This window comes from Prionailurus viverrinus, chromosome D3 (assembly GCF_022837055.1).
Source record: "Prionailurus viverrinus isolate Anna chromosome D3, UM_Priviv_1.0, whole genome shotgun sequence".
In the NCBI taxonomy this organism is placed as follows: Eukaryota; Metazoa; Chordata; class Mammalia; order Carnivora; family Felidae; genus Prionailurus; species Prionailurus viverrinus.
In genome coordinates, this window is record NC_062572.1 from 30,822,964 (window position 1) to 30,834,453 (window position 11,490).

The 11,490-nt window shown below is 52.9% G+C and overlaps 1 protein-coding gene across 2 annotated transcripts; it reads left to right on the forward strand.

The window, feature by feature from the left end:
• Window positions 1-2,213: 2,213 nt before the first annotated feature.
• On the forward strand, window positions 2,214-6,967 carry CCDC116 (coiled-coil domain containing 116). Of its 2 annotated transcripts, XM_047828529.1 has the most exons (5): window positions 2,214-2,274; window positions 2,393-2,743; window positions 3,589-4,146; window positions 4,257-4,868; window positions 6,004-6,967. In XM_047828529.1, the coding sequence occupies exons 2-5, from the start codon at window positions 2,672-2,674 to the stop codon at window positions 6,778-6,780; spliced, it is 2,019 nt and encodes a 672-aa protein (XP_047684485.1). In that variant the 5' UTR covers window positions 2,214-2,274; window positions 2,393-2,671; the 3' UTR covers window positions 6,781-6,967. The 2 variants fall into 2 exon arrangements, with proteins under 2 accessions (XP_047684485.1, XP_047684486.1); XM_047828530.1 differs by lacking the exon at window positions 2,214-2,274 and having other exon boundaries at window positions 2,310-2,743; window positions 3,589-3,867.
• Window positions 6,968-11,490: the final 4,523 nt, after the last annotated feature.

The window sequence follows — 11,490 nt, forward strand, 5'->3', positions numbered from 1 at the left end:
AGACACTTCCGCGGACTGCCCTGGACCCTAGAGGACTGGATCCAGACCCCACCCCTAGACGCAGTCGCAGGCTCCGCCCTGAAGCGCACGCCCTCACGCAGCTGCACTTAGCCTTTGTTCTCGCCACCTACCGGTCTCAATGTGGCCCTGCAACGATCCTCTGGACCACACAGCGCGCTCCGCCGGATTTATTGCAACGCGGAACTTTCGGTAACTGCAAAAATTATATTTAATGTGAAAAATACAAGAAAAAAACCCTATTGAAAAAAAAACCTCTTACTCTTCCCTAAAGTCACTAATGTTAACTTTCTAGATAGTGTCCCTCCAGCATTTTTCTAAGCAAATAAACCCAATTCCTTTTCTCCCCCACCCTAAAGTTTTTGTTTTGAGAAGATAATGATCACATCAGTGTTATCCCATTCTTGTAGTGTTTCTTTTTTTTTTTTTATTAAAAATTTTTTTTTTTCAACGTTTATTTATTTTTGGGACAGAGAGAGACAGAGCATGAACGGGGGAGGGGCAGAGAGAGAGGGAGACACAGAATCGGAAACAGGCTCCAGGCTCCGAGCCATCAGCCCAGAGCCTGACGCGGGGCTCGAACTCACGGACCGCGAGATCGTGACCTGGCTGAAGTCGGCCGCTTAACCGACTGCGCCACCCAGGCGCCCCTGTAGTGTTTCATTTTTTTGATAGTGACTATGAACTTTTTCAAACTGCCTATTTGTCTTTGGTGATTTTTTTTTTCTAAGAGAAGGTTAAAAAAAAAACATTCTAGAAAGAACGTTCTAAGTAAGAAAATGAAACAAAACGTGTATAACAATGGCTTCATTTGAGGAAGCATTAGTCCTTGATTGCCCCAATTGAGCTCTGTGCCAGGATACAACTTTTACATTCATAATCTCATTTTTTTTTTCCTCAATGGTGCAGAAAAGCTTTCTTTACTGATGACTATATAGTCACCATGGTTGACAGTGAGAGTTTTCATTGTGATGTGGCTGTGTTTCTTTTCCCAATGGAAAGTGCAGCATTTGTCTCCAGCCCATGAGATTGGTAATGTTATTCCTGTTTTGCAGATGAGGAAGCTGAGGCTCAGAGGGGAAAAGTGGCTTGCCCAAAGTGACCCTGCCAGTAGTGGAGCTTCGACTTGACCTCCAAAGCTCTGGGTCTACCCTGGTCCTCTAGACCCTAGCAGCCCCCTGGGTCAGGGGCAGAGAAGGCAGAGCTGAATTTGAGAATAACAAATAATATGTTCCTTGTGGGACATTGTATGGATCAGAGGCCTCATAGAGCCCTTATCAACCTCTTGGCATAAGGGTTATTATGTTCAGTTGTGATTATTGAATTGTTGGACTTAAACTATCTTTCTCCACTGGGAAGCTGATCCTGAAAAGACCACAGCCCTTGAGGGTAAGCAGATTGGAAAGAGGAAATTGACATTTATTGAGCACTTACTGGTATTAGAAATATTAGAGATTAGGGGTGTGTGCCTCTGTTCCTACCCCCAAGGAGCACCATATGGTAAATGAGTAACAATACCTTGTGGCAGAGCCTAGAATGGGTTTTTTTTTGGTAATTCTGTTGAGGGTGGCAGGCCTTCTTGGAAGGTGACACCTGGGAAGGACATTAGGAGGAGTTTACTGGGCAGAGGGGGAAAGGAGGTAAAGATACACAGAGCTCTTATTGGGGTGTCAGGTGTGTTGTATGCAGATTTGATTTAATCTCTATATTCTCATATGGAAGAACATTCAACTGTTTACAGAGGAGGAGCAGATGACAAGAGGTTGAGTCACACTGGGAGGAAACAGTAGAGCTAGGAATTGAAGCTAGGTCTGTGACTTAGAGCCGGGACTCTTACCATTGTGCTCAGGGACACTGCAGAGGGAGAGGGCTGAAGACTCTCCTGGGGTCCCCCACACTGGGCAAGGAAAGGACCCTAGAAAGGATCAGGAGGCCCAGGAGGAAAGTGCTTGTGTCACCAGAGGAGACTGTGGCTTTGACCCTTAAGGCTTCCCTCAGGTGCCCAGTCTCCTACGTGGAACAGTCGGAAGCAACCCCTGAATCTCCCACAGTGATTGTGGGCAAGGCAAATTCAGACCAAGTGGGGGAGGGGCCAGCCTGGGTCCCGCCCTCAACCATTGTGGCGGAATTAGAAAGCATTGCGAGCCAATCAGGACGTAGCATGTAAATGAGCAAGCCCTGCTGACGTGGGCCAACTCCAGAGCTCCCTGGAGTGGGAGGCTATATTGCCTGGCACTGAGCGAGGCACGGACTCTGGTGAGTGGGTCGGCTCTGAGCCAGGGGCAGACAACAGGGCTTCCGGGGTCTAGGAGGAGGGAGGGTCGGAAACATCCAGGCCCAGAGATGGTCAGAGACAGTATGCGTACATCCTTAGGGACCTCAGCCCCGACGACTCTGGACACGGACCGTGCGCAGACACCCAGGGAATTCCGAGCAGAGGAAGGGCCCGACATGTGAAGGACGTGGGGTGAGGGGAGCGAGGAACCTGCGGATCCCGGGATTGCTGACACAGTAGCTGACAGACGAAGGGAGAGTTGGACTCATTGAGGCCTAGGGAGACCCTCACACCATCTCCCCGCCCGGCGCAGAGAGGAATCCGTGGCTGTGCTGCGGAACCAGAGAGAGAGGAGGCCGACAGCGATTCACCCTCACCATGACGAGTTGCCGCCATCACTCAGGATACTTGGCAGACGATGAGGCCGGCCACACCACTTACGTGGCCCGGGTAAGTGTGTCTGGCAGGACCCTGACTTTAAGAACCCCAAAATGTTCCCCGCCAGCTCCAGCACCCCAGACCACAGCCCCCCTTTCTCAGTGCCTGTTGACCTCCTCTCTGGGCCTCTTAGTGACATCCTTATCACCTTGACCACTCCTCGCACCCCCTGCTGGGCCCTAGTCACCCTCAAACTTCATTCACTGTGTCCCCTGACCTCCAGCAGCTGGGGAGGAGCTTGGTAGACTGGTACTCCAGAGTGGAAGCATAGAGTCTACTCAGGGCCCAAGGCTCAGAGTTTCAGAAACAGCCATGGGGAGCCGAGGGTTCAGGACTACAGGTGGTTTGTGCAGTGGAGACAGGACTGGTCTGCTCTAAGGACAGGTGAGGAACCCAAGTAGGGTTCAAAGGGGTTTGTGATTGCCCGTTTCTGTCCTGCCCTGTGTGAGGGCAGAAGTGGGCTTTCTGACTCCCTAGCCACATATTATATATGTGAAATGTATGTGTCAGGGAAGCATTAGGATGACCTGAAATCAAGCCTCACTTTGCAGAAGAGGAAATTGGACCTCAAGAGGGGCCATCATGCCTATGGTGTCACAACCTGCAGTGGCAGAGCCAGGGTCCAGACCCAGAAACTTTCTGACTCTAAAACATAGTTCCTGACAATAAATTTTATAAAAAACAAAACACACACACACACACACACACACACACACACACACACACACACACACAGTGCCTTCCACTGCCCACTCCCACCCAGCTCCTGGTGCCCTAGGAGGACCTCCAGGAAACTCCCTACTCCTTGTGGAGCATCCATGCCCTATATGACATGATGCCTGTCTGCTCTGGTGCAGCCGCCTAAGAAGCCACTGTTCCTGGAAATGGGACAAGTCTCCAAGCTGGGCCACATGCCACACCCACCATCGAGGTACACTCTCACAGACAGTTCAGGGCTCCGTGGCCACCAACAAAACCCAAGGGACCCTCGGCCCTTTGGTAGCTTCCTGGATTTCCTTGTCAAAGGCCAGGTGCTGGACAGCCTACAGACGGTGGTGGAGGAGGCCACTGAGCGCATGACCACCATGAAGACAGAGGCTGGAGTGCCACTGGTGGAGGTGCAGGACCCAATAGAGGTACCAAGGGGTAGGAGGCGGGTACGTGCCCAGCCTAGCCTCAGTACCATGCACCGGCACCGTGTCCGGCCCAGCCTCTGCATTGGATGTCCCAACAACTACCCATCCTGCTCCAGCTCCATGTCTGACTCCCATAGCAGCCTCACAGCTGGCTGGCTGGGATCCCACAACCAGGACAGTGACCTGGGCACCCGTGGCATGGGCTCACTGCCACCTATGAGGGACAAACTTTTGCTGGAGAAGAACCTCAAAAGGCTGCTGAAGCTGGAGAACAGAGGGGTGAGATCCAGGGCCATGGCACAGGGTAGGCAGGATGGACCCCAGTCCAAAACCCAGGGCTAGGGTTAGGCCTGGCTTGGCTGCCCCTGAAAGTCCCCCTCTCTTTGCAGAAAGGCCTGGATCAGTCCTGCTTCCAGAGGGACTCCCTGCTGTGGGATTCACTGGACAGCCATGCCAGCATCCAGTGGACCCGGGAGCCACCTCTGTCCTCATTCTCAGGCCAGCTGGGCTCAAGCTCAGGCACACCTCAAACATCAGAGCTGGGCCCTGGAGAACAGGAACTGATCTGCCTCAAACAAGAGTTTAATAAGGAGATCAAGTCATTGTTGAGCCAGCCAGCATCCTTTGACCTGCCTGGCTACTGTTCATTCCGTGAGCCCCATCGGACTCTGGACTTTCTGGCTGAGCACCAGCTCTTCCCTGCCCTGCAGAGTGTGGTCAGCCAGGCTGTGGACAAGCTCCGTGGTGCCCGCCGCCATGATGGCTGCCCTCTCTTCCCATCAGAATGGGAGCCCGCAACAGAGCCCAACTCTGACTCCATGCCAGGCTCCAAGCTAGCCACACCCACTGATGAGGAGGAGCCCTATGATATGCTACCCACCAGAACCTCCAGCCCCAAGATGGCTCGCAGAAAGAGCACCAAGGGCAGAGGACAGGCCAAGCCCAAGGAAGGTGGTTCCCCCATGTCCAGTGCCCAAGTGGCCACCAGACTCAGGCTCAAGGTAACACCCACAGAAGAACCCAAGGTCCCCTCACCCCACCGCAGACAGGAGGTGCCTGGCCAGGACCCTGAAATACAGACACCATCCATACCTACTTCGGGGCCCCTGAGCTTCAGCCAGAAGGCCCAGCCCTGGCGGAGCCTGCACCTCACCCTGCCTGCCCCTGGGATCGTGGTTGAAGGGCCCTCCAGCCAGACCCAGCCCACCACCCAGGGCACAGTTCCTCTCATCTCCCTCTCCCCTCACATCTCCCACCATCTCCCCGTGTTCTCACCACTTGCCTCCTCAGTAAGAAGCTTCTCCCCATCTGCTTCACTGTATCCAGAGGTGACCTCAAGGGTGGGACAAGGGGGTTTAGGGAAGGGTTCCTTCAGCAACCACCCTTAGCCACCATCACAGGTATCTTGCCCTGCACTGTGGAAACCACCTGAGCCGGGGACGAACTGATGGGGGGCAGAAATCCTGGCCTGGTTACTGTCAGGTGTTGTTGAAAATGAATAAAGCCAAGATTTTATTCTGGGTCTTTTTGTAACGTTTGCCTGTGACTCTGAGGGGCCCTTCTATGTGGGGAGGGTCCTGTCCCTTGTAGACAGCAGCTTAAACCCAGAGTGGGGCCCCACATCCTAGGTCCAGCTACCTGTGTTCCCACTAACCTAGGATCCTCCAGTGTGTCTGCTGAGAGGGAGTTGCTCAGAAAGAGTATAGAGAAGACATAGGTGGCTTCACCCTGGTAGACCCCCAGCACAGCCCCTGACCTTCATCTCACCCATCAAGGCCGAGGCAGGCTTCCTTCCTCTGAACCTTGGTCTGGGGGACAATCTACCAGAGCCCAGGTTATCCACGCTCCAGTTTGGGTGGCACTGTGACTGACATCACCAGCCTGGCCCCAGGCCTGACCGGTTTGGTCAAGTGTGGGAACAGTGTGGTAAGTGTGAGGGTGTGGCCCACATGCAGGACCAGGGCTCAGCTGCTGATTGAGACAGGATAGCAGATGTGGCAAGGCCATAACACTAGTGCAACAAGCGTGGCATCTGTGTGGATGATGTGGATGGAGGGTGCTCGGGTGTGAGGGGCATCCTGAGGCATCAGGAATGGCATGACGTGTCTCCTTTTCCCTCCCTGGCTATTGCACTAGAGCCCCAGTTACAAGTTCATGAAGAAGAAGCCACTGCCCTCCATCTCATCCAAGTCTACCATATCCCACCTCTCCAACCCCTTGTACCAGGAGCTCATCAACTACTTGGTGGAGCAGGCTGTGTCCTTGCTCATCTGCAAGTACAAATTCGAGAAGAACCTTTCCAAGCAGCTAGGCTTCATCTCATTCCCTGTCACCGAGACGCTCGTGGACCTCCTCCTGGGCTTCAAGAAAGTGAAGGGCTCTCACATCTGCCTGTCCTCAAAGATCAACTGGAGCTGCCTGTTGCGCAAGCTGGAGGAGGCAGAGTGGGCCCGACAGCTGTCTAGACAAGGGTCCCAGCGCGACTCCCACCGCGGCACCGCCCACCGCAGCACTGCCCACCAGGGGGCGCCCCGGAGCAACACGGAGTCCCCCTCCACGCTGCCTGAGCCGTCCACCCAAAAGAATCAGGAGGAGGACACAGAGCCCACTCTCCACAGTGAGTTGCTGGACCCTCAGCTCCTCCCAGCTCAGGAGGATACTACACTCGAGGAGAAGGAGCCCAAGATCCAGGAGGAGCCCAGGCCCTTCATGTTCACTGGCACAGACAGGGGCTCCGATCTGTGTCAGGAAGTTGTAGACATGGACAGTCAAGGTGATGAGGAGGAAGAGGACGAGGACAAGAATGATGACTTCTTTGGGGACAAGGGCAAACCCCAGAGCTCTCCCGAGTCTCAAGTGGAGGCCGATGTCAGCAGTGACTCCAGAGATGTGGGCCACAGTCACGCTCCGTGAGGCCTATGAGTTGCACCCAGTGCTTGATTCCCTGCTCCTCCTCTTGCTCCAATGGAGTGCTACCCCCCCACCCCCCGCCACACCGGCCCTTGCCCTGAGCAGAGGTCAGGGTGGTCTGAATGCCCACGAGGAGCTCTGCTGGCCTATCAGGAAAGCCAGAGGGAGAAATAAAGTCTGTGTTGATGGAGCACAGTTTTCTTGTCTGGAGATTTCGGCCCCGCTTCCGTATGACTGAGCACCTGCGCCTAAAGTAACACCTCCCGCAGGCCTGGACACAGCCAGCCATCATGACAGCTGGCCATACCCTGACCCCCCCCCTCCCCTTCACCTCACATGCATGCTTGAACACAAGTGCCTGCTTATGGTTCTTCTCTGCCCCAGTGTGCACCTTCCTGACTCTTCAAGCCTCTTAGGATTCATGGTGCATTTTCCTAATGGCTCCTGAGCATTGTGGTTCCTGCTTCCAGAGAGCTCCTCCTCTGCCAGGGCAGCAACCTGCTACCTTTGCTGTGCCACACCCTCATGTTCCTATTGGGGAACCACGCATCCTCCCTTTCCTGATATTCCCATGCCTACCTGTCTTCCTAATTTGTATTTCCCAGCTCCCAGCTCCTGAATCTGGAGGATCCAAACTAGGTCACATGGGGGCTCACGGTCTGTCACATGGGGGCTCATGGTCTGGAGATTGGCTGCTCCAGGCTGGCCATGTGACTACCATTTCAGTAGTGCCCCTGGCCAGACAGCTTTCTCTGGAAGGGTCTGTGGGCATGGCTGGTGCTGTGATTGGCAGGTCTCATCTCCAAGGTTCTTCTGGGGCTTCTGGCCATCCTGTGCTACCAGCTCAGAACCTGCCTTCTCTCTGCCTTCCCAGGGCAGCCATTTTGTTCTGCTGTTCAGGCATCTTCACCTAGGGAACCGCTCAACCTCTCTCCCCTCCACCCTGTCAAAAGAACATGTGAAGATGCTCCACTCTGACTCACTGTGTGGGCTGCTGTTTCAGGGATATGGGGGAGGTGTGAGCCACCTGCTCACACAGACCACACAGGTCCCACCTGGGCGTATAGAGCCCAAGTCTGCTCAACCAAGCCTGCGCTCAGCGCTCCATGTGTGAAGACACAGTGACTGCAGAGCTTCTCTGGAGCCAGTCAGGGAGGAGCTTCCATACCACACCCATGCCCTGTGGTTCAAGGAGAAAGACCTGCTCTGCTGCCAGTCAGAGCAACCGGGGTCCTAAGTTGGTGGATCAGGGACCCATTTTTCCAGAGATCTCTTGTGGCAAGGATCTTTTAGGGCATATGCTCAACTCATAAGGCCCATTCCCTGAGGCCACCCACAGTGTCGGGCCACAACATTTTTGTACCTTTTTGCCATATCACTTGGCCACAGTTGACTAGCCCTCTTGACACATCCCTATTCTAAGCTAGGCCAGTCAGGTGTTTGCCCTAGGAGTTTGCAATTGGGGTGGACCGAGAGATTTTTATTTTTTAAGTTTATTTATTTTTAGTAAGCTCTACACCTAACCTGGGACTCGAACTCACAACCCTGAGATCAAGAGTCACATGCTCTTCCAATTGAGCCTGCCAGGCATGCTGGCATAGACTGGGAAATTCTGGTGCAGTTTGCACTGAGTGCTAAAAACAAGGGTGGACAGTGTGGAGCATCTCCCCCCCACCTACCCCCCCTCTGGAGAGGCAAGAAATCCTGTCTGTAGGACAGAACCAGGAGGGGAGCCCTAGGGCTCTCAGAGACAGCAGCTGGCATGAAACCTGCCAGCTTTCCAGGTCTCTCTGCCAAGTCCTCAAGGGAAAAAGAACATACACCCACCCTGGCCTCAGAGGCACATGTCTAGGGAATGTCCCTGGAGTGGGAGCAGCCCCTTGGGAACCACTGGTACACTGTGCTAAAGACATCTGACTTTAGCTCCTGTATCTGTATCAGGTATCTGTTGCTATGTAACCACTCCAAGGCTTAAGTGGCTTCAAACAAAGTCATCATTTTTCCTGATGCTGGTGGTTGGCAGGCTCAGCTGGCAGTGGTGGAGATAGTTTCTTGTGTGGCTGCTTTTAGCTGGGGACATGGCTGAGACCAGAACATCCCACATGGCCTCTCCCCCTCTAGGATCTCCCCAAGGCCCCTACCCATTCATTCAGTCCTCTGGCCTGCACTTCTTTACAGCACGGTGCAGCAGCTGGCTTCCTAGAGAGACAAATCAAGAACCACTGGTCCTCTTGCAGCTTTGCTCAGAAGCCCCAAAACAGCATTTCTGTGCCATTCTCTTGGTCAAAGCGAATGGCAATGCCTGCCCAGATTTTAGGGGAGGGAAAATGGAGTCCATGTGTTAATGAGAGAAGCAGCTTACACTTACAGGGATGGAAGGAACTGTTAGTAGCCATATTTGGAGACCAGCTACTACCCCTCCTCCCCATCCATAGCTGATTTCACCTTGAGCAGTCCCTGGAACCAAGTGGAGCAGATCAGATCCTTTTCTGAACCTGAAGACAAACTGTGGCTGGAAAGGAGAAGTCTGCGGAGACACCATAGTCAGCCCTGAGCATCTGCCAGCTGCGGAAGCCGGTATGCAGCGGGGAGCAGGGAAAGAGAACAGCTCCAGCCATGAAGCTCTGAGAAAGTTGATGGAGAGCCATGTTGGTTTCTCCTATTCCAGTTCTTGGGTCTCTGCTGTACTTGGAATTCTGTCTTTGCCTGTCGGGGAGATTGCTTGCTGTGTCCTCACCGCCCTCTGGTCTTACATGCAGTGGGAAGCTGTTGGCAGCTTTCAGCAGGTGCCTGGCATGATCTATGCTTTTTTTTTTTTTTTTTTTTTTTTTTTTTCAGATTTTATTTTTAAGTAATCTCTACACCCAACTTGGGGCTCAAACTCACAACCCTGAGATCAAGTGTCACACACTCCACCTACTGAGCCAGCCAGGCGCCCCTGATTTTTTATTTTTATTATTTTTAAGTAGGCTCCATGTCCACCTGGGGCTTGAACTCATGACCCTGAGATCAAGAGTCACATGCTCTACTGCTGAGCCAGCCAGGTGCCCTCTGATATATGCTTTTTAAGGTATAAAAAGGTATATATTCTCTCTGTTGGAGAATGAGTTGGAGGGGCCGGAGCGATGGAAATACAGAAATCTGTTAAGAGGCAGTGGTCAATATCTGGAGGGGGGATGGGGTGGCTTGGATTAGGGTGGTGATAAGGAATGCAGGAGAGATGCTTCACAATCTGTTTTAGAGTTAGAGCCACCAATATGTGTTGGATGAGATGCTAGGTATGCGGTAAAGAGAGCAACTGAAGATAAGTCCCAAACGGTGGTGGGGGGGTGGGGGCGGGAGGGGATGGAGGTACCATTACTGAGACTCCCTCTAGGGAGAGGGAACAGTTTGAGGGAAGAGACCAAGAATTCTGCTTTGGACATAATAAGTCTGAGATGCTTGTTGGTATCCAAGAGGATATTTTCATTGCTTCCCAGATTACACTCTAGCCCCTCCACCCTGGAGTGGAGGCCCCTCAAGGGCAGGGTCTGCCAATGCCAGGGCATACCTTTAGCAACTTAGACACCCTAAACCCTGAAAGAATCAAGTGTCTTATACCATATGTAATTCAAAATAGAAACAATATTAAACATGAAAACCCCAAAATAACATGTTTCTATAATTAAAATGGCTCTATTCTGGACTTTCTGAACGCAAAATTCTGAATGATTTAATTAAATATAAACTTTTATCCCTGCTTTGTTGCACCCCAAGTGCATGGGTAGTCAGCCCATTGAGCAATGCAGCCCAGAGCCAGTTCCCCAGTGGCCCCTAGCACAGGGAGTTAAGTCAAGATAAGAATGTTCCACGAATGAATAAATAAACAGTCATATAAGTTTTCCCCCTTGAAGACAGCTGACAGCCCTCTGAGAAGGCAGTGAGACTGGGACCCACTCGTGTCAGAAACCTGGGACACATGGTTATCTACACTTATTTCCCAAAGTCACTTGGTTGGCCAGGGCTCTGATTTCCTAAGAAACCTTGGGGTCTCCTGGTGAGAGAACCTATCATCTTCAACACCACAGATCTCTGCTGCCCTCTGCTGCCCGATAGTCGAATGACCATGTGATTCTGCCCTGGAAAAAGTGAGTGGTCAGAGGAATTAAAAACCCACAAAGTCCAGAGACTGAGGTGACCCATTGTCAGGAAGGCAATGACCGAGTAACTGGGGGATTAACTAATCCCGGGATCCAGGGACTGAAGAGCCAAGTGATCCAATATCTGAGATACATCGACCTTGTAACTACAAAATCTAGTAGTCCGGCAACCTCAAGACCCTGAAGCTGAGGACCAAGAGTCCGAGAGGAAAGATCGTGATTGAAGCCCCGAAGATCCAAGATCAAAGGGCTTTGTGAACACGTACCCGCAGCGTCTTGGATTCCCAGCCTGGTGTCCAGGGTCTCAGCGGCTGCTGGGTGGGGCGCCCTCACCTACAGCGCGACTCCGCAGCTTCTCTCCTACCACTTGGCGCCGCACCAGCCTTCCTTAGGCATCATTCATTGGTGGGTCCTCGGAAGCGTGGACCAATCAAAACCCTCCTCGTGTCTCCAGCCCCCTCCCCAGTTGCCTCTCTGGAAAGCTAGGGGCGAGTCCCTTCCATGCCGACCCAATGGCAGTGCAGGCGGAGAGCCATGCTGGCTGGCGATTGGCTGCCTCCAGTGCCTTTGTCAT

Bases quoted from the DNA above. Each gene is read 5' to 3' on its own strand.
- CCDC116 (XM_047828529.1), top strand. From the start codon at position 2,672: ATGACGAGTTGCCGCCATCACTCAGGATACTTGGCAGACGATGAGGCC. The intron at 2,744-3,588 runs GTAAGTGTGTCT...GCTCTGGTGCAG, and splicing joins ACACCACTTACGTGGCCCGG to CCGCCTAAGAAGCCACTGTT. The intron at 4,147-4,256 runs GTGAGATCCAGG...CTCTCTTTGCAG, and splicing joins TGAAGCTGGAGAACAGAGGG to AAAGGCCTGGATCAGTCCTG.